The sequence below is a fragment of the Tursiops truncatus genome, chromosome 2, assembly GCF_011762595.2.
Source record: "Tursiops truncatus isolate mTurTru1 chromosome 2, mTurTru1.mat.Y, whole genome shotgun sequence".
Taxonomy (NCBI): domain Eukaryota; kingdom Metazoa; phylum Chordata; class Mammalia; order Artiodactyla; family Delphinidae; genus Tursiops; species Tursiops truncatus.
The window spans coordinates 94,633,130-94,659,767 of NC_047035.1; the positions used below are offsets into that span (position 1 = coordinate 94,633,130).

At 39.7% G+C, this 26,638-nt stretch overlaps 1 protein-coding gene across 9 annotated transcripts in view; it reads left to right on the plus strand.

Annotated features, from left to right (window-relative positions):
- Nucleotides 1-26,638, plus strand: part of TMOD2 (tropomodulin 2) — a 57,945-nt gene that overhangs the window by 28,501 nt on the left and 2,806 nt on the right. For 6 of the 9 annotated variants that reach the window (XM_073801007.1, XM_073801006.1, XM_019932882.3 and 3 more), the window contains 3 exons: nt 1,497-1,604; nt 10,298-10,441; nt 18,002-18,129. In XM_073801007.1, coding sequence (XP_073657108.1) covers nt 1,497-1,604; nt 10,298-10,441; nt 18,002-18,129 — 380 coding nt within the window. Of the gene's footprint in view, nt 1-1,496; nt 1,605-10,297; nt 10,442-12,831; nt 12,939-15,930; nt 16,076-18,001; nt 25,791-26,638 lie in introns of those variants that run through there. The other 3 variants (XR_012330108.1, XM_073801010.1, XM_019932878.3) reach the window with 3 other exon arrangements.

Here is a 26,638-nt window from a genome sequence, read left to right on the forward strand (position 1 = left end):
CTCACTGGATTTTGAGGCACAATATCCTATTTGAAAGAAGTGGGTTTTTAAAAAAAAGTGATTCCTAGAATTCTTTGAAAAGAATCACAGTACTTGTGTTATACACAGTGTATTAGCTAGCTATTGCTGAGTAACAAATTACTCCAAAACAACAAACAGTTATTATTTCACATAATTTCTGAGTGTCAGGAATATGGGAGTGACTGGGCGGGGTTGCTGTGGCTCAGGGTCTCAAATGAGGCTATAGTAAAGCTGTCAGCCAGAGCTGCACTTGTGTGAAGGCTTGACGAGGGCACAGAAATCCATTTCCAAGATGGCGCAGTCATGTGTCTGTTGGCAGGAGGCCTCAGTTTCTCAGAACGTGGATCTCTCAGTAGGAATGCCTGAGTGTCCTCACATCATGACAACTGGCTTCCCTCAGAGCAAGTGATCCAAGAGAAAAAAAGAGAGACTAAGCTGGAAGCCACAGTGCCTTTTATGACCTATTCTCTGAAGTCACACATTGTCACTTCTGCTTTGACCATAAGTCATGTCACTCTCAAAGGGAGGGTAAGATGTGTGTGTGTGTGTGTGTGTGTGTGTGTGTGTGTGAGAGAGAGAGAGAGAGAGAGAGAGAGCGAGAGAGAGAGCACTGCCTGACATCTTTTTTGTTCATTCTTTTTGGGCCAGTTTCTAGCATTTAATAATATTAACTAATTTTTATTAAGTACTCGCTATGTGCCATATCCTTTGCTAAATACTTGAAATTCATTATCTCACTGAATCCTTAGTGGGACTTAAAGAGGTTCAGTTGCACACAGTCACAGAGCTGGCCTGTAGTACTCTGTAAACTCACATTAGTCTCTAGCTGTGCCCTATATTGTCTGCCTCCCCAGTGCCCAGTACTAGGCTAAGTGCCGTGGAAGAGGAAGTAAGAGTCACGCGGTATTCATTCTGAAGAACTTAAATTACGAGAAAAACACTAAGCGAATAATTACATGATGTGGTCAGCCCCCACATGTGGAATTGTGGGTAAGGAAAATTTTGATCCTGCCTAGGAGAGCCAATAAACCAAGGAGGTGATATTTCTGCTGGGTCTTGAAGGCTGAGTAGGAATTAGAGCAAAGGATAAAGGAATTTCTAGGCAAAAGGAAAAGCATATCTAAAGGTATGGACGAAAGAAAGACCATGGGATAGTAAAAGAATGGCAAGCAGGTCAGTCTGGCTAAAATATAGACAATGAAAGAAAGAAAGAGGAAAGTGTGCTCTATGCATAATTTGGACAGTAGGGTAAACAGAAGTGATACCAGAATGTCACATTGTGTTAGATTCCCTTATTGGACACTAAGTGGTGCTATTTGGCTTAGGATAGGTTGGTTGCTAGAGAATGGGTGATGAAAGTCTTTTAGAAAGGGTAACATCTAAACATACAAGGTATTTAAAAGCTGTTGGTCGTTAGCTTGGGGTGAAGGTGCTGCAGAATGATTCATCAAGGATCTGTGTCTTCCTCATCTTAGAACATTCCAATTCCAGCCCTGAAGGAATTTGCAAAGGCTCTGGAGACCAATACTCACGTGAAAAAGTTCAGCCTGGCCGCAACCCGCAGCAATGACCCTGTGGCGATTGTGAGTAAAATTCTTACAACTATAACGTGAAAATATTTAATTCATTAGAAGCTATTTTAAATTTGTTTTATCAATTAACAATGTTCAGATCAGGTAAATTTATTTTCTGTATAGTTAATAAACAAAATTAGTTATAATGAGACAGTAAAACAAGAACCCAACTGTCAGGCACTTTGAATTCACTAGAATTTTGTTAGCACTACACTTTTTGGAGAAAGAGACAAGATTAGATTTGGTATTTAGCTAAGTAAATATTTAGATTTTGTTCTGTGCTTAGTACAAATTTTCTGAAATGTTTGTATCTACAGTAACATTCTGTCCCAGTAAATGGATATTATGAGACCCCCCCGGCCAAAGCCTACAGGAACTCGGCCCATATAAAAAATGTTAACATATATTTCATTTTAATCTTTGAAATGGATTACACAAAAACAGAAAGATAGATCAATGGAACAGGATAGAAAGCCCAGAGATAAACCCACGCACATGTGGTCACCTTATCTATGGTAAAGGAGGCAGGAATGTACAGTGGAGAAAGGACAGCCTCTTCAATAAGTGGTCCTGGCAAAACTGGACGGGTACATGTAAAAGTATGAGATTAGATCACTCCCTAACACCATACACAAAAATAAGCTCAAAATGGATTAAAGACCTAAATGTAAGGCCAGAAACTATCAAACTCTTAGAGGAAAACATAGGCAGAATACTCTATTTATCATAATTCACAGCAAGATCCTTTTTGACCCACCTCCTAGAGAAATGGAAATAAAAACAAAAATAAACAAATGGGACCTAATGAAACTTAAAAGCTTTTGCACAGCAAAGGAAACCATAAACAAGACTAAAAGACAACCCTCAGAATGGGAAAAAATATTTGCAAATGAAGCAACTGACAAAGGATTAATTTCCAAAATTTACAAGCAGCTCATGCAGCTCAATAACAAAAAAACAACCCAATCCAAAAATGGGCAAAGACCTAAATAGACATTTCTCCAAAGAAGATATACAGATTGCCAACAAACACATGAAAGAATGCTCAACATCATTAATCATTAGAGAAATGCAAATCAAAACTACAATGAGATATCATCTCACACCAGTCAGAATGGCCATCATCAAAAAATCTAGAAACAATAAATGCTGGAGAGGGTGTGGAGAAAAGAGAACACTCTTGCACTGCTGGTGGGAATGTGAATTGGTTCAGCCACTATGGAGAACAGTATGGAGGTTCCTTAAAAAACTACAAATAGAACTACCATATGACCCAGCAATCCCACTACTGGGCATATACCCTGAGAAAACCAAAATTCAAAAAGAGTCATGTACCAAAATGTTCATTGCAGCTCTATTTACGATAGCCCGGAGATGGAAACAACCTAAGTGTCCACCATCGGATGAATGGATAAAGAAGATGTGGCACATATATACAATGGAATATTACTCAGCCATAAAAAGAAACGAAATTGAGCTATTTGTAATGAGGTGGATAGACCTAGAGTCTGTCATACAGAGTGAAGTAACTCAGAAAGAGAAAGACAAATACCATATGCTAACACATATATATGGAATTTAAGAAAAAAATGTCATGAAGAACCTAGGGGTAAGACAGGAATAAAGACACAGACCTACTAGAGAATGGACTTGAGGATATGGGGAGGGGGAAGGGTAAGCTGTGACAAAGCGAGAGAGAGGCATGGACATATATACACTACCAAACGTAAGATAGATAGCTAGTGGGAAGCAGCCACATAGCACAGGGAGATCAGCTCGGTGCTTTGTGACCGCCTGGAGGGGTGGGATAGGGAAGGTGGGAGGGAGGGAGACGCAAGAGGGAAGAGATATGGGAACATATGTATATATATATAACTGATTCATTTTGTTGTAAAGCAGAAACTAACACACCATTGTAAAGCAATTATACTCCAATAAGATGTTAAAAAAATGAAATGGATTAATGTGTCTCAAAAATATTTTAAACAACCGAATCTTGAAACAATTTTTGTTTGATACTGTTAACCAGAATATGAAAAAAATAAAAAACAACCAAAAGCCCTATTCCTTCTGTGCACTTCAGTTAATTCAGGTAAATAAGGAAGCCCCTGAACCCAAGGAAATACTACTGCCATTACCATTATCAGCGTTAACCCTCCTATTAATAGCTCACATTTCTTGAACAATTAGTAAATGCCACTGCTGATCTCTGTGCTTTACTCACGTCATCTCACCTAATCCTCACTATAATACAGTGAGGTGTGTACTATTATTAGTTCCCACTCTAACAGATGAGCAATTTGAGGCTCAGAAAGGTTAAGTAACTTTTCCAAAGTAACACAACCAGCAAGTGGCAGAGCCAGGATTCACCACCAGGTCTTTCTTGTTCCGCAACCAGGATGCCTAACCACCAAGCTATGCTATATTTACATACTGTGCCTCACTGTCGTACATTTGCTAAACTATGGCAGTTGTCAGAAGCCTGAGCATCAGGCTACATCAGTGGTTCTACAGCATCTGATTCTCAGCACTTGAATTAAGCCAGAAAAAAGAAAGTTTTCTTGACTTGATGATGCGATTTAAAGTAACATGTCTTTTGGAAGATCTAAAAGAGCATTAGGGACTTCCCTGGTGGCGCAGTGGTTAAGAATCCGCCTGCCAACGCAGGGGACACAGGTTCGATCCCTGGTCCGGGAAGATCCCATATGCTGTGGAGCAACTAACCCTGTGTGCAACAACTACTGAGCCTGTGCTCTAGAGCCCGCGAGCCACAACTACTGAGCCCGCGTGCCACATCTACTGAAGGCTGCGCGCCTAGAGCCAATGCTTCGCAGCAAGAGAAGCCACCGCAATGAGAAGCCTGCGCACCGCAACAAAGAGTAGACCCTGCTCGCCGCAACTAGAGAAAAGCCCGTGTGCTGCAATGAAGACCCAACACAGCCAAAAATAAGTTAAAAAAAAATAGCATTAAAAACGGACAACATGAAAGTAATGACTACTCATCACAGTGTTGGCACAGAGTAGATATTTGAAAAATACTTGTTAAATGAATGAATGAACCTGCCCTCCAACCTCTCAGCATTAGACAATATTTCCATGATGACTACAGCAAATTTGAATTAAGCACTCATGTAAAAGAGGGGCTAAGCTACAGAACTGATGTTTTCACCAGTAATTCTTACATATCTAAATTTGTAGGTTGAAAGCAGTTTTGAATTTGAAACCTATCATTAAAATAGAAAAAGCAGAGCTAGATTATTGGTAAGGTGAAGTTAGCAATTTAAGGGTTCTTATCTGTGTATGATTTTGTGTATAATCTCTGCCCTTTAGTAGGTTTGTTTTCAATAAAGCAAAAATATTCACAATACATTTTGTAAGTAAGTAACTAAAGGGATAAATAAAGAAATGATTTGTCATTTCTGTTTAATATATTATTTACAGTAAAATGGCAGGGATGCAAATAGTGTATAGTTCATTGTCAGCACTACTAGTAAGCAGTCTAACTTCTACTCTAAGTCAAATAGATAACTTGCTAAATGGACTAAATAAATTTCAAATATAATAATCTCTTTGTTACTGTTTTTAATCCAACAACTATGTATTGTATGTATGTCATGTGACAAGCAAACCATACAACTTCAAGGAAAAACTGTTATCCTTGAGGGTGTGAAAAGAAAAGCCTCCTTCAGCCTTATGCCTGGATGGCTTCACATGGTCCAGCCCTCACCTGGCTGACCCCAGGTGGTTCCCCTTTCAGCTATGCTATAGTCAGGAAAGAACTTTTCTATAGGTTGTAATTTGGTTGATTACCCCTCAGGCAACAGAGATATTCAGACTGTTATTATGGCTGAACAACTTGCTGTTGAGAATTACAAATCAGCATTAAAGCAAGAACTTCAAGACTTTTCTATGTAAGGTTCAGAAACAGATTCAACAAAGTACTTGTGGGATTATTGTGAATGTAGGCCAGCTATGTGTATGTGAGATGACATTATCCCCATTTTACAGATGTGGCAACTAAGGCTCAGAGTTTGAGTAATTTAAGATTACACAGCATGTGGCCAAGCCAGGAAGCAAACTTAAGTGACCTGTAATCAAATTCAGTTTGCCATGCTCCAAGCACTTCCATATAACCACACCTATAGCAGGGAGTATTAATGAAACTTGCCATAGTAATGAATGCCGATGTAGAGAAAAGGCCCAAATATGTAAAAAAAATGCTATTACATATTATTAACAGGTATGCCACATAAAAATCAGAAGTTTCGGACAGCACTGTTCAATAGGAATAAAATGAGAACCACAAATGTAAGCCACATGTGTAACTAAATTTTCCAGTAACCACATTTAAAAAAAAATGGTGAAATTAAACTTAATAATGTATTTTATTCAAACCACCATATCCAAAATATCATCATTTCAAAATGTGAAGATGTAATGAGGTCTTTTACAGTATTTTTTCCATACTACATCTTTGAAATCCAATGCATGTTTTACGTTTAAAAACATTTAAAATTCAAGCACATCTTGATTCAGAACAGGTGCTATTTAAGGGCTTCATAGCCACCTGTGTCCTGTGGCTACCACTGGAATAGTACAGGTTTGGACAGTGCATGAAACTGCTTTTCCGGGCAATTCTATAAAGTGCTGAAAGCAAAACCTTCTCTTTAAAAATGTATTTCTACTCTAATTATTTATGTAACCTTTAAGAAATCTAGTCTTCGTTTTACTAATGTTATTATCCCCAGCACATGTAGTAGATGCTCAAATATTTGCTGAACTGTGGTGAACCTGGGCGTACAGCCCAGGGTTATGTTTGGCTGGATCTCTCTTCCCTGTTTTGTTCAGTATGTGAAAAGTGTTTTCTCAAGTTTAAAAGAAATTGGCAGGATCGTGGCTACTTGCCAGGAGGTCCTGCAACTTTTTTACAAAGGCCTAATTGCTCTGACATTTTGTTATTCTAGTAATAGAAGTAAATCCCAAAGCTTGCAGCGTCCATAAGGAAAGGCTTGATGCATTCCCTTCTGGGGCTCTAATTAAAATGCATACACTTAATTCTAACTAAAGACCTAGCACTGAATAAATGCACTTTAATTTACATGGTGTACAATAGCATCAGTCCAAATCCTTGAGCTTCCTGGTAGTTCAAGCAGCTGCTTGACTAATACACAGGATTGTTCTTCTAGTCCAGTGATTGTCAACTCAGGGTGATTGTGCCCTCTAGGAACATTTGGCAGTGTCTGGAGATATTTTGGGTTGTCATGACTGGGAGGGGTACTGTTGGCATTTCGTGGGTCTCAGAGACTGCTAAACCTCCTACGATACACGGGACAACCTCCCACAACAAAGGATTATCCAGCTTCATGTCAGTAGACCCGAGGTTGGAAACCCTGTTCTTGTCCCAAGTTGGATTCCTTCTTCTTGTCTTTTCTGCCATAAAAGCAGTTAAAATAGTTCAGAAGTTCCTCGTTCTACTCCCCAGAGCAATCACTGTTAGCAGTTTATTTTTCATTCTTCTCATTGTATGACTTTAATTAAAGTGGTTTTCAATCCTTGCTGAACATTAGTTACCTGGAGAGCTTTTCAAAAATGCAGTTATAAATCAACTACACTTCCATAACAAAAAACAAAGTAAACAAAAAAAGCAACTGTCCAGGCCACAGCCTGAGATTCTGATTTAATTCTTCTGGGGTGGGGCCCAAGCACTGCTACATTTTTTAAAGCTTCCAGGTCATTCTAATATGCAACCAGGGTAGAAAAGCACTAATATACATGCACTTATTTATTTTTTATTTTTTGGTACGCTGGCCTCTCACTGTTGTGGCCTCTCCCATTGCGGAGCACAGGCTCTGGACGCGCAGGCCCAGCGGCCATGGCTCATGGGCCCAGCCGCTCCGCAGCATGTGGGATCTTCCCGGACCGGGGCACGAACCGGTGTCCCCTGCATCGGCAGGCGGACTCTCAACCACTGTGCCACCAGGGAAGCCCTGCACTTATATTTTTGATCAATTATCTTAGACAATTTTTGATTCTCCATTAGAAAAGATGAGGGCAGTTCTGTACCCACTCTACCTTCTATTCCTCCTTCGTTTCTACCTCTGAATTGTAGTTATTCTATCATTTCACACATTTGAGCTTTATACATTTTATGTCATTATATTTCTGTTATGTATATAGATTGACTCCAAAAACATTAAAACATCACCAGCATTTACAATTATCTGGCTGTATAAATATATGAATCTCTGTTCTCATGGGCCTTAAAATCTGGTGACTAATGGCAGCCTGATTCTTGTTCCTTTGTGAGTAAATTCTTCTTGCGAAAAACTTTTAGGACTCTCTTTTCTCCTGGAGTTTTGAAATTTCATCTGTATGTGCCCACATAGTCTTTTATTTAGTCTGCTGAGCATCCAGCAGGTTCTTTCAGATAAAAACTTGAAGCTTTCTTCAACTCTGGGAAATTTTTCCCTATTATTTTATAGTTTCTTCCTTTCTGTTGTCTTTTTTTTTTAATGGTCCTTCTGAAACTCCAATAAGATGAATGTTGAGCTTCTGGATCTTTCCCTCCGCACCTCCTAACATTTCTCTTGTATTTTCTCTTTGTCTTTTACTCTACATTTTTTAAAACATCCTCAGTTCCGTATTCTAGATCACCAACTTGCTCTTCAGCCATGATCATTTTATAATTCTAAATGCCCATTGCTTTTTAACATTTCAATGTAGTACAGATTTTCAAAAGTTTTTCTTATTTGTTGTCCTCTTTTTTAAAATATATGTAATAGCCAGTATTTATTTATTTATTTTTATTTACTTATTTTGCGGTATGCGGGCCTCTCACTGTTTTGGCCTCTCCTGTTGCGGAGCGCAGGCTCCGGACGCGCAGGCTCAGCGGCCATGGCTCACGGGCCTAGCCGCTCCGCGGCATGTGGGATCTTCCCGGACCGGGGCACGAACCCGTGTCCCCTGCATCGGCAGACGGACTCTCAACCACTGCGCTACCAGGGAAGCCCCATTTATTTATTTTATGGCTACAATGTTTTTTCTTTCTCCTTTTTCTTTTCTTTTTTTTTTTGAAGTAGGGCAGGGTGGAGAGAGACTATAGCAATTAGAAGTTTTACATATTTATGTTTTCTGAATAATCTCTGTTCCCTGTATGGCATGTTCTCCTTTTTGGTCAACTTGGCTTTTCTCTTTCATGGTGTTGGTTTTCCTAATATGTCTAGTAATCATTGGTTGCCTGGTCATATTTTCAGTTAGAGAACAAAACGGATTTGTGTAAACTAGGACTATTTCCTCTCCTGTTATGTCAATCTGGTTCACCAACAGCTCTCTCCTTTATAAGGGAAGCCCCTTTATGTTTCTCTATTTGTTACCAACTGACAGGCCATATATTTTATTTATTAATTACTGACTCTGCCCCTCCTACTCAGCTATAAGCTCCCTAGAACAGGGATTTTTGTTTTCTCTACTGCTTGCACACAGTAGAAGCCTGATAAATAGTCTTTTCTGGTTGAATGAATGAATGAATGAGTGAGTGCTTTTATAAGCAGGCAGGTGAATTGATAGGTGGACTTCTCTGCAGTGTGTGCATGAGAAACTGGCAGGCAACCAGGTAGTACTCTGCAAGTGCTCCAGGTTGTAGGGCTTCACTGTGCAAGGGATACATTTCAGTATATTTCCTTCCTGGGCAATGGCCGCCTCTCCTCTCCCTTCTCCGACACAGTATCTGGTGGAAGATCTGGAGGTGCCTCAGTTTCTGCACTGCATCTCTCTTGGGACCTAGCACCTTCACTAGAACCTCTTCCTGGGAGATATCTCGCTGATGGTTATGCAGGCAGTTGCTCTTTTTCAGGGAAGCGACAGGGAGGGATGGTGTGCTCGCCACCTGCTCTAGCTGATCCACCTGTTCCTAAGGCAGCTCTTTAATGAGGCGCCCTAATCAGCTCTTACCTCTGGCATCTCAGGCAATTTTATGCTAATTTCTCCACCAATCTTTCTGTTTTCTGTGTTTTAGCAATTCTTCAAGATAATGGCCCTCTTTTTTTGTTTTCTTGCACTGTGAGAGTTCCAGCCACTTAAAAATTATATCTTTTCTTCATGACAGTGGGAAACTTTGGGAATAAAGGGAGCAGACAGGTTCATGTGTGCAGTCTGCTGTCTTGAACTGGGACGAGTCTTCAGCGGTTCTACCACTCTGAGTGTTGATTTTGTTCCAAAAGTTATCTTTGAAAAATCCTGATTTGTGACCACCTGAAGTAGTGCCCAAATGCTAGTCAATGATAAAAATTTTTTATCCATTCATAGTAAAAGGGAAAAAATGAAATAATTCTGAGATGATGTCCTTTCTACACTTTTCCTAATGTTAAAATGCCTTTTCTCAAAAAAAAATTGACAGTGATAACAGATGGTAGTGAGTTTTTTTTTAATGTCCTTACTTAATAAAACAAAGTTGTTAATTCTATGTCAGTATCCTTTTTTTTTTTAGTATTGCATGTATGTGAAATTCATAAGCCTGGACTGCTGAACTGAACTATCTTTATAGCATTTTTTAATTATTATCTTTGTTACTTGGAGGTGAAAGTATGATTTAACTAAGGTTTTCTTTAAGTACTGTAAAAAATATGTATTTAATGTGGGAGTGGGAAGCTTAGTAAATAAATCTTCAGAAACCCTAATGGTTATTTTCTTTTTCACATAATAAGGCTTTTGCAGATATGCTAAAAGTAAATAAGACCTTGAAAAGTCTAAACATAGAATCCAATTTTATCACTGGTACTGGGATCCTGGCCCTTGTAGAGGCACTCAAAGAAAATGACACCTTGACAGAGATCAAGATTGACAACCAGGTGAGTTAATGCACAGGGTACATGTGAAAGGGAGGAATACCACAATGGAGGGAGTTAAAAGACAAAGTTCTGTGACTTAACTTGATGTTCTGGCTTTCTGGTAAATTTTGACAGCTTCCGGCGTGTGGAGGGTGTGTGGGAGAGCATGTTAATAATTAAACGGTGCACAGTGGGGAAGCCTGAGACAGAAAGCTCTCCCCAGCCCTGCGCTAGTCAGGAACCAGAGGAGGAAAAAGAGGAGATGGGGGCAGAGGTGTTGACAGCTGCTTTGTTCAGCCTTCATCATCCTTGCCTCTTAGCAGGAACTTCAGCGCAGTCCTGCCCCAGCCTTGCTCTTGCCTCTCACTGGGACTATGAGAAAAGCAGAATGGCCACACCCAGAAACAGACTCCTTGTCCTTGGTTGGAGGCTGCCAAAGCCAAGCTCCTGCTGTCTGGTGCTGGACACAGAGCCTTGTTTCAGGGACTCGGGGTTCTAGTAGATGGCCTGGCTTAGAGTAGTAGGACACATGCACAGTGTGATCACAATCCCGGCTCTGCTGCAGCATTGCTCCAGGTCCCACCAACAACCAAAGCAAGCCGCTTTTCCCTGGAGCCACCCCCTCCTGTAACCCCGAAGACCTCTTTTTCCCAGCATCAGCCTACAGTGTTGCTGTAGTCGCTCTACTGGTTTCAGCTGGTTGCTGCTCTCAGACAGCAACTCTCAGTTCTCAGCATGATGCTGTGCCCTTCCCCTTTGGCTACAGGGACGTGTCTGCAGTGGGATTCAGTGAATCTGCGAGGTCTAGACACTGTATAGTTGGAATAAAGGGCCTTGGAATGGACCAGAAAGAGGAGAAAGCAAGGAGACTTGTGCTGTGAGCATTCTCCTGTGGGGTGACGGGACGGGCAGTAGGGGAAGTGAGTGACCCCTGCATGTCTAGGAAAATCCCTGGTCTAGACCCTCCAAGATGTAATGAAGCCCCAGGGTCCCACCCAAGACTATTGCCTAAGCCTGGAGACCCCCAGAAGATCACATGAATAGTTCTACTCTCCTTTTTTTTTTTTTTTTTTTTTTTTCCTGCAGTACGCGGGCCTCTCACTGTTGTGGCCTCTCCCATTGCGGAGCACAGGCTCCGGACGCGCAGGCTCAGCAGCCATGGCTCACGAGCCCAGCCGCTCTGCGGCATGTGGGATCTTCCCGGACTGGGGCACGAACCCGTGTCCCCTGCATCGGCAGGCGGACTCTCAACCATTGCGCCACCAGGGAAGCCCTCTACTCTCCTTTTTTTTTTCTAACCAGAACAAGTGGGCTGTTTCAGTGCAGGTCCTCTGTCCCTAGACTCCTCCTGAGCCTTGTTGCCGGGGGAGCAGGGGAATCCCACCAGGAGACAGGTACTCCCTCACTCTCACCCTCCCTAGAAGGGATGCATTATCAAAACAGCTTTCCCTTGCAGAGATGTGGAGTGAATCCCTGGGAATGTGCACACGTGGCTGTACACACTTAGGAAGCTTGCTCCTGTGTATCCTAATGTGTCCAGCTGCTAGTAAATTAGGGAGTGGGAGAGTAGGAAAACAAGAGAGGGAAATATTAAGTGAGTGAAAAGAAGTGATAGCTCAGGGATATATATCAAATAGGCTAGTGTCAGGAGGAAGTTATGAGGACTCTTCGTAAATATTTCCGGGAGTGCTAAGACAGAATTGGATACCTCATTCCAAAGTATGTTTAACTTTCTGTGTTGGTTCAGGCCATTGTGAAACCCCATATCTGAAATAATGTTCCAGGTAATTTGTTACCAGTTCCTTGTAAGATACTACCTAGTTAGGGTTGCCAGATAAAATACAGTTAAATTTGAATTTCAGATAAACAGTGAATTATTTTTAGTACAAGTATGTCCCATGAAACATTTGTGACATACTTATACTAAAAAATTATTTGTTATTTATTGAAATTCAAATTTAGTTGTGTGTCCTGTATTTTTATTTACTAAATCTAGCAACCTTATACCTATTAAATGAGCTGAAGTCCTGAAAATTTAGAATAGAGTAGCTTTTTAGAATGCATGTGAAGAAGACCCTGAAATATAAAATCTGCCCTCTTGAATCCCTCTGAAGGATCAAACCTCATCTCCCGTCCTCAGTCATCTAGGGGTGGATTTGTGTAATTTTTCAACTCGCAATATGCCTCTGAAATGGCTTCTCTTTACTTATGATAAGAAAGAGTGTTAAGTTCTAAAGCAACTGGAAAAATTATTTGCTTTATTCCAATAAAGGAAATTCAGACTCAAAACTTCTCTTCCATCCATATTTTCTTCATTGACTTATAGACTGTTAGAAGTAGACCTCAGTTTCCTTATCTGTACAGTGAAGGGTTTGAAATAAAATAATCTCTAAGACAGTTTCCTCCGGAAGGGCCAGCAGCTGAGACCAATTTAGCATCATTGCAGCAGGCAGCTGCACCAAAATGAAGGCCTGCTGAGAATCCAGCACTGGCGTGAGCTGCCATAACTAAGCTCCAGGTAAACAAGTGATGATTTAATCAGGTGCCCCTGTGAGAAGAGCAATCAGTGATGCATATTAATGAAATGGGTAACTGCTAAATAAATTTGAGTAGAGAAAAAAGGTCACAAAAAAGGTGATCTGAAGGACTATGTGCTTAACTTTTGTTTCTTTTTCTTTGTATTTAGTGACCTAAAATTAAAAAGAGAAACATCCAAATTATAAGAAATTTTGGTGCCCATTTGTTGCCCTGGGTTTATACAACACAAAAGATCTCAAATCAAAAAAAAAAAAAAAGACTCAGGCTAAGAAAGAAAGATGCTCCATGCTATATTACTTTCTCTCCTTCTTTTATATGCCCTCCTCCCAATATAATTTTCTTTGGCTCTTATATCCTTTTATCACCACAGCATGCTCAAGCTGTATATTACGCAAATCTAAGACTCCAAATGCCTAAGATTTGTGAGGGGAAATAGAGGGGTGTTATGTCATCCCCTTCAGTCAGCTACATCCATCTTGAGCTCCTTCTGCCCTTGGATAGCACCTTTGGCCCACCCCGGGGGCGTAAGCCATAACTATGGCAGCCCCGACCTTAGCTCAAGTCTCAATCTCTAATACAGCCCTGTTGTTTGAAAGTGTGTCATGAACTAAAGTTGCTCATGAAACTTTGAGGTCAGTATCACTTACCTTTTTGCTGCCTCTCGCTCCCATGGCCCTACACTGCTGAGAACAGTAACCTCTATACTTTGGATACCCAGAATTGTTATTTTCTGACTTGAAATGTCACATTTTGTTCATTTCTTGGGGAGAGACTCGTTTGACAGGTTGCTGGATGAAAAGAAAGAAGAGGAACAGAGTTAAACCTTAGAACTTGCCTAGAACACAAAAATGCCTCCATTAACTTTTCTTCTTCATCTGCCCAATACTTAAATTTCCCAAATTTAAAATATATGTATTTAAATATATCTTTTAATGTATTACACATTTTAATATATTTAAAAGGTGTGTGTATATATATATTTAATATATTTAATCAAAATTGCATGATTCAGGCACAGACATAGACTTGGCAAAGCTATAGGGTCCAGAAACACACCCAGGTACACCTGAGAATTTTGCAGCAAGGTAGTATTTCAACTCAGCGGGGAAAGAATGAAGTAAAAGATGGTGGGTCTACTCACTAGCATTTTTTTTAAAATTTCTATTGGCGAATAGTTGATTTACAATGTTGTGACTCACTAGCATTTTGGAACAAAATTAGGTTGGGGCTGTATCTTAATTCTTCTACTAGAATTCATTCCAGGTAAAATGAAGATTTAAATACTAAAATAAAAGAAATCATAAAACAAATGGAAGAAATGAGAAGTAGAGAGGCTTCCTCAAAAGGACATAAAATCTAAGAGACTAATAAATTTGACTGTATGAAAATGAAAAAAGGTCTTAATCAGAAAGTCAAAAGACAAACTGAGCAAAGTCTTTTTAGCATGTTTGACAAAGGGCTAATTTCCTAATATATAAATTTTAAAAACAGGGACCACAAGCTGGTAGAAAAATATACAAATGATAGAGGTTGGTAGTTTCCAAACAAAGAAATACAAATGCAAAAGAAAATTAATTGTTCTTAGTCATAATTTGAGAAATGCAAATTAATTAAATAAATACAAGTGAAATAAATTTTTACCCCTTAGATTGAAAAAGGTGAAAAAGATTCATAATATCCCATGTTGGCTAAAGTAGGGAACACTAGCTCTCCAACACTATCAGCAGGAGTAAAAATTGTCACAACCTTTGAGGGTAAGTCAGTAATTTATCAAAATTTGAAACATGCTTCCTCTTGGGCCCAGCTATAATTTGCCCTACAGGCACACTGGCAGAAATGCCCCAGGACATACTTTGTGTGCAAGGGAAGTTCACCATAGCATAGTTTGGAATAAGAATGGAAAGGAATGTAGCAGTCAGTAGAGCAAAGCTAAATAAATTATGATCACTTACTACAATACAGTGCTGCACAATTGTTTACAAGGATGAGGGAAACATACTTACCTACATGAAAAGATGTTCTTAATGTTAAATGAAGAATAAAAACATGTTTCAGAACAATATGCTAGTGTGACCCATTTATGTGAAAAAAAGCGTAGATGTACATGTGATCATGTAGACGTATGAATGCACAGAAAATGTTTCAAAGACTACATGCCGAACTGGCTTTCTGTATGGGGAGTGGGAGTACTGGGGAAAGGGAGCTTTTATATTTTATATACTTTTTCTGTTTGTCTTTTCTTTATACTTTCTAAAAAAATTAATGAATATAGTATGAAACAATATACTATGTTCCTTAAATTTAACTGTAAAATCCTAAATGTACATGCCCCATTTTTTAACTCTACTTTTTAAATTATTATTCTATGTCTCAACTTAAAAAGCAAACAGACAAAAACCTCTTTCCACCAACTCAAAAAACTTAGGGGATTTTCCTGTAGTCCAATAACCCCTTCAGTGTTCGATAATTCAACTAGCTACAGTTCAAACCACTTTAATAAAGCCTCTTGAGGATCTCCTAGTGAGACTGCTGGGAGAGAATGGCCCATCTTCAGTTATTTTTGGATATGGACCCCAGAGTAGAAAATTCTGTAATTGAATTGATTGCTATAAGACAGTGTCACTATTAAAAAATAATACCCTTTGTTCAAACAGCAGATACTGGGGTAATTGGAAACACCAAGTATTAGTTTTGCTTTAATTTTACATCTGGAATTGCCTTTTCCTTCATAAATAATTTGCTTAGTCTTTTCAGTTTAACATGCCAGCAGATTCAGCTGTCTGTTAGATTTTGCTTCTCCACAAGGAACAGGTCTCAAATAACTGTATGAGAGAAAATCAAGTGATTTTGTCCCTTTCAATTTGAGACTTTTGCCTTTTTGTCCAACAAATAGCCATGCATCTTTCCCATGCGAGTAACTGTTTCCTCTTCCTTCTTGGCCATTCTCTGTATGTGTCCACACGTGCAATCAGAGACAGCAGTTGGGAACAGCCGTAGAGATGGAAATTGCCCAGATGCTCGAGGAGAATTCAAGGATCCTCAAGTTTGGATATCAGTTTACCAAGCAAGGACCACGAACAAGAGTGGCAGCCGCCATCACAAAGAATAATGACCTGGGTAATGCAGCCACAATATGTGCTGTTAGCAATTAGAAGAGCAGGATGACCATTCATTTCTCCACTTCAGATACAACATCTCACAGATACCTTTCCACTGGCCTTTGGTGTCAGCCCTTCATCAGAAGCACATTATTACATGGTCATAGGAATCCTCATCATCTTCACAGTGTTTAAGTTTTATTGTAGCATTCTTTCAAGAGGAACTGTTCTTTTTTTTCCAGACAGGCTTTGATTTTTGCTTGATTTCCTTTGTGCATTTACTTCTCCTTTACTTACTTCTTACATGTAATCACCCTCTGTTATCTACACCACAAGATGGACACAGTGACATGGAAATTCCTAATTCACTTATGTTTGACTCCTGACTGTGCTTTTGTACTTGGGTTTAAATATGGTTATTGGTGATTTACATGTGAAATGACCTAACAGAGCTATGTTTTTTAAAGGTTAAGCTCAGAAGTAGCTTTTTCAGTTAGCCTCTGTTGAATCTTTCCTGCTACCCACTCTTTGCTGAGGACTTCTGTTAGAATGAGGTGGGGCATGTCCTGGTCGACCACAGCAAAGAAGAATGGGACTGATTGGGAAGGCTTGTTCTGGGGACGTCCCAGCCACCTGAAGCAGTGTGGAGCAAGACCATCTAGGTGCAGATAGTCCAGTTGGCAAGCAGTCTACCAATAACAGAGCTCAGTCCCCAGTTTGAGGTTCAGGGACAGAATGCCAGACCTTGGACAGGGAAACTGGACAAGGTGTCCCACCAAGTATAGTGCTGGCCATGGAGAGGGTTCAGATGGTGGACAAGATGGAAGTTAAGGGTTAGAACCGGAAGGGGGCAGGTACATGTTAGTGTCCAGTTTGCTGCCCAAGACCCTGAGGCCCAGCAAAGGTGCAGTGTATGGCACCCAGAGGCTGGCCAGGCATATGACAATGCTTGCCTCCAAGGTGCAAAGAGTGAGGCTCAGGGGGCAGCCCAGCAAACAGGGCTTTGGGGAATGATTAGAGCAGCAGTTGGAAGATTCCTGGGAAAACACATGGGTCCTCATCTGAACAACACGGAGAGCAAAGAAAAAAGGCAAAACAAGAGGTCTGAAGGAAATGGAGAGGCAGTCCTGAGGCCAGGAGCGGCAGCTGTGGACAACAGCTTTTGTTGAATTTTCTGCAGCCGAGCAGGAGCAGGCTGGGCTATTTAAAGTGGGAAGTTGAGGCACGGCCATAGCCAGGGCACCTTTTTTTTTTTTTTTTTTTTGCCAAATCCAGGAAGATTGGAGCAGCCCTCTTCCTATCCACCAGAAGAGCCTGCAGGTGGGGAGGTGAAAGGGGGAAGAAGAGGGTTGCAGAAACTGGGAAGGCAGTCAGGGCAGCTTCTTTGATACTAAGTACCAGATTAAAGGACGCTTAATCTCTTGAGTTTGCTAGCCATCTGAATCCTACCTTCCTTGGAGGTTGATACTTCGAAGTTTCCATTTAAAACAGATTTAGAAACTTTAAATTTCTGTTTGCAGCTCCTCTTGGTTTTCAATCCAAAATCAGAATTGTGAATGTGTCATCCTGGGGAGTTAGTTATAGCCAGTTGGTGACTGAGTTACACAGAAGCTGAGAAGATGTGTTGTGGATAAGTAAACATGAAAATATTTAGAAGTTCACTGTTTCGTGGGTTTGTTCTGGACCTTCTACTCCATAGAAATGGGAGAGCTCTAACATTCAAGTCCCCAACTATCAGACTTAGCTTTATTTGAAAGTAAATTACAAAAGGCCCTGGACTAGTCTGTCATTTCCATTTATTGCCACGGGTAATTAAATGTTGAAATTTTTGATAACTGTGTTCTCAAATGTGTGAGATTGCTATTCTGTGTGATTATTGTTGTTTGTCTGAAGTTCAAGGAATATGCCTTCATTTTGTCTTTTTAAACCTTTCTTTCTCACCTAGTTCGTAAAAAGCGAGTTGAAGGAGACCGAAGATAAACTTCCACAACAAGAGGAAGTGGCAATTTCACCATGGTGGCAATTTCAAAACAAAAGCTCTTCTCCTTCTCCATTGGGACCATTTTATCAAAGGTTGTTCATTTCCGTTAACCACACAACTAATAATTTAATTGTTATTCTTTTTTAGCACTACGTATTTGTCTTGGATTTTTAAACATATACGATTGTTTTATTTGCTCATGGGCACCTCTGGCAACTTGCACCAATGGACTTATGCAGATCTTAGTGGGTGACAATTGAAAATGGTTTAGTGACTTTCATATTGGGTGGTCTTGCTTTCTTACATGAACTTTTTTTTTTAAAGGAAAGGAACTTAGTATATAAATGTGTTTGTAACTGTGATTAAGATAGAGGCCTATCTCTGTTTACATGCATAGCTTTGAGTTAGGCTAAATACATCAGAAGTGTTCTGCTGACCACATACGAAGTTAGTATTGCCAATCTTTCACTGGGTGAAAAAATGTGACCAACGTAACACAAATTCTCCCTTAGTTCCAGAAAAATCGCTAAATGCACATGCCCTACTGGTTGAAGATCAGTGGTGTCATCTTCATAAAAAGAAGACAGCATTAAGATACGTAAGCATAGCTTTAGCAAATAGGTATGAAATATTCTTTCACCCACAAAAATAGCTTCAAACCAGACTCACAAGTAGCAAAATGAATTAGCATGCCTACTTTTACTGATTATTCCACGTAATTCGATCTTTAACATCACTCTGTGGATAACTTTTTACAAAGATGTTTTAAAGTTTTCCAGCCATGATGGCAAATTTTTAAATTTTAGCAAGAGGGAAGCTTTTAAAATAGTACATTCCTAAATAAAACGATAATAATCACACCTTAAGGTTGTCTGTTACACATGATTGCATTATTTTGGCAAATTTTAGAAGCATTTATTGCTTTGTCTTTAGGGCAACAAGATCACAGGATGAAATGTGAACATTGAAGTTAATTATACAGATTTTGTCCACATGGCATGATCCATCCAGACATTTTCAAACATCAGGAAAAAATGTGAATTATCGTTTATCCAGATGTTTGTCATCCCAAGGACAAAGCCTATGAAAGTACAATTGAGATGATTGCATGGTAGATGCATGAATCTTTTCGTCTAGCAGTGCACCAGTGCGATATTAAGCTAAGGAAACATATGACTGCAGCCTTTGACACCAGTTCACAACTGTCAGTGCCTGAGGCTGGACTTGGTGACCCTCTGACATTGCCTTAGGCACCTCTGCCTCCCTTCCCCACCTCCTTTCCTTCCAACTCTTTCTCTTTTCTTCTTTTCCTTATAATTCTGAGCCTTGTAAAGGTGACATCCTTTGTCCTGGTGACAACTGGATCTAAAGAAGTTGCTGACTCAGGCAGAAGGTGGGCCCAATCCAGAATTTACTAAGTAATTGAGTGTTCCTGAGTTGCTTATAGCAGTAAAACAAATAAATGAAAAAACAATTCATATATTATTCTAGTTAGTTTATAAAGCACGTGGAAACTGTTTAGGATGGAAAGCCCTTATAAAATTGAACATTTACCTGTATTATAAGTGCCCACATCTCTATCTCTAAAATCCTTTGGAAAAGAAAATAGAAGAAAACAAAATAAAATCCTTTGAGACATAAGAATATTTTATACTTTTTGAGGGAATAATGAGCAGAGCATGTTGAATTTTGGAAACCCTAAAAATCCTTTAACTAGCTTTCTACTGCATCTCCCTATCTATCTATCATCTATCTATCTATGTAGCAACTACTACTGGACAGTTTTCAGTCTGATTTTTTCTTTCCCTCTTACTCATTTAGGTGTGGTATGTTAGAGTCAGCTCACAGGCTTACTCATTATTAAATTATCAAGAATTTTGCAAACTGGTTGTGAAACACAACCATTATTAAAAAGTAAATGACATGCACTTACAATTAAATAAATTATGTTAAAAAACAAAAGTAATACTCAAAAATACACTTTACTATTTTTCATACTCCTGAGAGTATTTGCACTTACTGTGTCTGTATGGCAGAAATACTGTATCATGATGTGGTCTTAAACATCTCTGCCCAACTCAGTAGTTCTTCCCAACTCAGAAGTTCAGTACTTCTTGTTGGTGGGAGTATTTATACCATGGAAATTAGCAAAGATTACAAATCAGGGCTTTCACCCCATCTCCCCTACCCCCAGTTTGCTGGTTAATAAACATTCAGCAGCACACCACTGGGTAAAATGTATACAGTTCTTCTCCTCCTTCTTCTTCCTCTTCTTCCTCTCCCTCTCCCTTTCTCTCTCCCCCTCCCTCTCCCTCTTCTTCTTCTCCTTTTTGTATACATGTTTTGGTTACCATGTTGCCAGGGAAGACACATCTCTTAGTTGTCTTTCTCCTATCCCTTTAGATGTGTTGCAAATATGTTTAAGTGCAGAGTCGCTGACATGCCCCTCTAAGTAAGGCTTTTTCCTTTTTTTTCTCATTTACTCTCTTTCTTGCCTTCACCCCTAAGAAATCTTGGATCCTACGGAGTGTTCCCTGCAGCCCCGAGGTGCTGTGGACCGGGGGCTAAAGCAATTCTTGGCAAACCGTGTCAGAAAGCAAGAAAAAAAATCAGGACTTGATAGTGACTGTGCTGCAGTTATCGATAGTATTAAAGCAAGATAATGGGATATTGTCAAAATTTAGCACTGTTTTTAGCTTATAAAATAGTTGGGTCACATGTATATAGAGTGTTAAATCAAATATTTATTATTAATCAGTTTATCTTATCATTACCTGTGTTTTTGTAGTAGGTCGAAAGGTGACATTTCCATGAGTATTCATATAACTATTAGAAGATAAACTTACATTTTGGGGAGCTTATAAATCATTTAATTAGCCTAGGACTTCATTTCCCTATCTGCCAAGTGTGTGTAAGTAGAAGCTCTTTCGTGATCCTGAGCATGATTAATCCCTTACCATCCATCGTGGTGAGGCATAATGTATATAAAATATTTTTATATGTATGCATTTTGCCAAATATTATATCAAGATATTTGGCAACATCTGGACAGTTGATTGAAAGGAGATCATCTCTCCCCAGACTACCTTCTTTCCCCTTTTAGACTTGTACAGGCCCACCCTAAGTCTAAAATCACTCACCTGGACTCGCAGGCTCCTATCACCAACACCCATCACAGCATATGTGGAAGATGACTTTTAGGAGATACATTTTGGAAGTCTAGAGAGATCATATAATTAGTTCAGCACTACATCTCCCCATCTGCCAGAAGTGTATAAGGGAAACTTTTATCCTCATCAGCATGATTAAATCCCTTCCTTTCATCTCGGTAGGGCATAATGTAAGTACGTGCGCGCGCGCGTATGTGTGTGTGTGTGCATGTTGCCAAATATCCAGATATCTAACTGGGTATTTGACTGCATCTGGACCACTGATTGAAGGGAGATACTCTCTCCCCAGACCCACTTCCCTTGTCCTTTTTAGAGTTGCTTCAGGCCCAGGTGAAATGTGAAATCACTCTCTAGAGTTTGTGGCTTATGTCACCAACCACCAAATTTCCCAGCATGTATGGAAGATAACGCTTAGGGAATGAATATCAGAAGCCTGGAAATCATTTCATTGTTCCAGCACCAAATCTCTCCATATGCCTGAAGTGTATGGGTGAAAGCACTTTCATCTTCATCCACATGATTAAGCCCCTTCCTTCCATCTTTGTAGGATATATTGTATATAAATATTTTGTACATAAATATCGCCAAATACTGTAAGGAGGTGTTTGGCCAAAGCTGGACTCCTGATTGAAGGGAGATGCTGTCTCCCAGTCCCTCTCCCCTTTCCTTCTCAGAGTTGCTGCGGGCCTAGGTTAGGTAGAGAATCACCAACCTGGAGGGGCTCATGCAACTCACCCATCTTAGAGCATGCAGTTCATCTTACAGTAAAAGCCCATCTCCATTTAAAAACTGAGAAAGCATCCCAATGCCTATACTCCTCAAAACAATTTCCCTAAGGGAAGCCTGGCACATCATACCAAAAGAACAGCTGCTTCTCTTCCAGACAGAAAGGTGGCCCCTGGCAGGTCACCAGCATTAGGGAAACCAGTGTGTTCTGAATAACTACTGTGAGAATATTTCAGACAGTCAAACGTGAAACCAGTTTAAGCATCAACATGTTTTAAATGTAAGATAGCCCTTTAAAATTTACAAAAGAGTTTGGGGATATTTTCCTTTTTTTGTGGGCATGATGTACTTAGCCCTCTTCTAGGCCCTGTGAAGGAGACAGGAAGTGAAAGAACTCTGGATTCATATAATTTGATCAGTGTTTCTGGGTTTTGGGGTAGAGTGCCTTATTGAAAAGCGGATACCATCGTTAGCTCAAGTATTGATTGCATAAGCAAAAACGGGCAGGGGGCAGTAAGCTGTGAATACTTTGTTCTGTGCTATGTTACCTGTACTCGGTGGAACTGTTTCTGGAGTTGGGTTTTAAGTCATGATTCTGAAGCTTCCTTCCTCTGTTCCACTAATGAAGCAATGACGGCGATTTTCATTTTAATGAATAGAGAACTAAGAAGAAATATTTTAGCTCTGCCTTCCAGTAGCAGTTTCCCCTTATTGCTCCTCATGTAAAATATCCCCACCACTCACCATGCCATCGTCAATGCTCAAGGATTGAGACACACGCAAAGGAAAAGTGTGAGAATGCTTGGGAGCCTCAGGTGAGCCCTCTGGATGAAAATCACATGATCAGGCCCCCTGGTAACAAGCTGGAGAGAGAAAAGTACCCAGAACCTTAAGGACGTATTCATTGTCCTTGCTCCCAACTCTAGGTCAGATGGAATTTTGTTTTGTGGTTCAGGAGTTTAGTAGAGTGGAGGGGCTAAGTGCTGTGGGGAAGGAAGATGGAAATTAAAGGTTTTGATTTGCTTAAGGGTAGGAGTAAGCTCTGCTCAGCTTACCTCTTTCCCATCTTCCCCTAACAGCTATAATTAAACATTCATTAGATGGATGGAGGAGTTGCAAGGTTCGAATTTATAACCTGCCTCTGGGCACTATGCTAGGAAGGTTGTACACGTACCAGAGGTTATCCCAGTTTTGTGATGCATCATTGACTTGGGAGAGGGTGAAGGAGACTAGACTTTTCTCTGACATCTTCCATGGTAGTCATTCTGAGCACATTGGCTCTGCTAGTTGGTATGGTGGAAGGGCACCATACTAACAGGTTTGGAGGCTGACTCTTAATCCCATCACCAACACTTAGCAGGTATATGATCATGGGCAATTCATTCAATTGCCTGACAATTATAGACTATATAGGGGGAAGAGCACTGGATTTGGAGTCAAGAAACTTGGACACTTGGCTCCATACTTTCTTAGCTGGGAGACTTTGGGGCAAGCCGCTTAGTCTCTCAAGCCTTAGGTTCTTCAGCTATACTATAATGGGAATAAACTTCACTAACTACCTCACAGACTTGTGGTGAGAATATAATTAGATAATGGGATGAAAACACTATACTGGAAAGGGCTATACAAAAGTGGGAGATCATTTTTATTATCTATTCACTAATGTTTTCCACTGCCTCTTGAATCCATTTTATTCTAACCAACAATTACATCTCTCACGCCTTTTTGAATGTGAGGAATTAAAACATGGGTATGATGTAGGGGACTGGAATTATCTTACTTTCCACATAGAGGTGGGAGAAGTGGTTGATGGGCGTAGTGGGTGTTAGATATACCAGTGAAGTATGTGGGTGGGCATTTTCCTGGGCCACTTTGACAGTACCCTGGGATGTGATCAGGACCCTTGCAGAGACACTAAGGGGAAAGCAAACAGTGATTAGGAGTTGAGAGGAGGGTCTGGCGCACTGCTGCCCTCCTGTCAGCTTTGTCACTACTCAGGGGGTGGGGTAGGCTAAGATTTGAGGTGTGATTGGAGGCCTAGGAAAGAAGACTGTCCTTAGGGCCCCAACAGCTGTGTAAGAGGCTCGAGCCCTGATGGTGAAGGGAAGTGTTACTTGTGAGATCAGCTCTCCTGGGCATCAGCTGCTTTGTTATCACCAGCAACCTTAGTCCTGGTCAGTATTATTTTCTGCTAAGAAAGATATTGAAACATAGCCTCAAGGAACTTTCATAAGCACTGGGAAGCAGGGACTGTCTCATCAATCTTTGCATCTTCAGTAACATCTAGTAAGGTGCCTTGTGTATAATAGGTGCTTAATAAATGTTGCTTGAATTGAATTATCCTCCAACCCCTCAAGAATTATGCTCAATTTTCCACCAAGTGATATTTTTGGAAAATAGTACTGATTTGTATGTCAGCTATGTGTTTCTTTGGGCAGGTCTTTCCATCTATCTTGTCTTCATTTCATTTGTAAAATGAAGTGAGTTAGATGCTCTCTAAGGTCCCTTCCAGCCCCCAGATGTTACAATCCTGTGATTCTAAATGTTTCCATTGCCTCTGAACGTGGGTGCGGGTGCGCAATGCCTCCCTTGTGGCTCCATCTCTCCTCCATAGGCTTTGTTCAGAGGAAGAGGTCTGAACAATCCACAGAGTTATTTGTTCCTCTGCAGCGGTTTTTACTGTTTTCAGAATAGTTCTTGAGGAGCAGCCTTTTTGACATTTTAAAATGTATGATATTTTCTCCTCATATTTTATTTCTCATGGTGGAGAAAGAGAGGAGGAAATGCAAAGAAAGAAACTGAACACAGTAAACATGGCATGTTTTTCATAGGTTTTTATTCAGGGGGAGAGAGAGAGAGAGAGAGAGAGTGAGAGAGAGAGAGAGAGTGTGTGTGTGTGTGTGTCTGTCTGTGTCTGTCTGTGTGTGACTGAGCACATATTGTCTGGATAACAGAAGCCAATCAGAATCAGAAGTACACTGTGTGATTGGGAGAAGCTGGTCCAGGATTAAAACTTTCCCATGGATAATCTAAATGTGGATAGATAAGAATTGGCCATATGGTGAAATGAGATGGGTAGAAAATGTACTTTTTAAGGAAATTTTATTTTAGTACCAAATTTTGCCAGTGACAATCTTTAGTTAAGAAAGAAATTATTCAGAACTAAAATTCTCATCTCTGCCACTTTGGTTTTAAAAAAACCCCACTATATTCATGGAATAATATTTATATTTTAATTAAAACTTTATCTTAATTCTGTTTCATCTAGTTAAAGAAAACAAATAAGCAGCATTTTTCACTGCATTTAAAAATGTAAAATACTTGCATGCCACCAATGTGTAATATCTTACCAGTTCAGATGCCTGTAATGTGTGACCTTATGTGTACCTGTATTGTTTTGAAGAGAACAAAGGAAATAATACTTTGTAAGCTATTTAAACTTATATTGGCAACATTTATCTGGCTAAGCAGTTATTGATAAATCCACATAGTTTCATTTTTCATTTTGAAACTTTGATTATATTCATTAGGAAATTAAAGATTAATTTGCCTTTTAAATGTGAAATTGAACATTATGTGGGAAATAAATGTGTAAAAAAGCAAAATGTATGAAACGTGAAATACTTTTACCATGATAATTAATAAGGATCCCAGTCGGCACAGATAGGTGCAGTGTTTGACCTTTTGGAATTTGCCAGCCTGACCTAATGCTAAGGTAAAGGTATACTGTTTTAATTAATCAAGATCTTTCTGCTTTCAAAGATGTAATGTATTCATTTGTGTCTGGAATGAAGTTTCCAAGTGAAAGTGTACAGAACATTAGGAATAATAAACTTTTCTTTTAAAATGAAAGTAAAGACTGATTTAATCTAGATAATTTTAAGACACATTGTCTCTTTAAAATAAATGATTGGCACCATGTTCTCATATTAGAAAAGTACATTTGCTAGAAAGGACCATAGAGTGCCTTTATTATGAGGAAGATAAGAAGTAGACAGACAGCCAGAAGTAGCCAGAGGAGAAACAAGACCTCCTTATTAAAACGAAAATACACACACAGACACACACACATTCAGCTAAACAGTTAACATTTGTTAGAATAAATGAGAGCAAGAATACAGATATACTTAACCCCAAATGGGTTAAGTGTTTTACCTTGAATTTTTTATATTAACTTTGGAATTAAATTTTTTGTAAGCTATGCTGGGATTCAAAACAGGGAACACTAAAAATAAAGTTACATTGTAAAGGCTTGTCCTGGAAAAACAAGAAAACCTACTCTTTCTGCCACCCTGCTGAACTCTGCCCGAACTCTGTCATTTAGACTGATGATGAGGTCCAAGAAGAAGCATAGAAGGCCTGTATCTAATTTCTATATTTTCTGTCTCACACCTTTTCATGGTCAAGGAGGTAAAGTAATTATTTTCTTTGAAGAATTCTCTCAGTCTATGAGGCTGTAATGAATGGGAGTTACAGGTGTGCACTTTGGGGTCAGACTCTCAGTCTATGAGGCTGTAATGAATGGGAGTTACAGGTGTGCACTTTGGGGTCAGACTTGCCCAGTTCAGATCTCACTTCTGTTAGTTGTGTGAAATTCTGCAAATTACCTAGCTTCAGTCTCTTCACCTCTGAAATAGGAATCACAGTCGTACTTCACAGTAGGACTATTATGAGGATTCATGTGTAAAAATACTTAGAGCAGTGC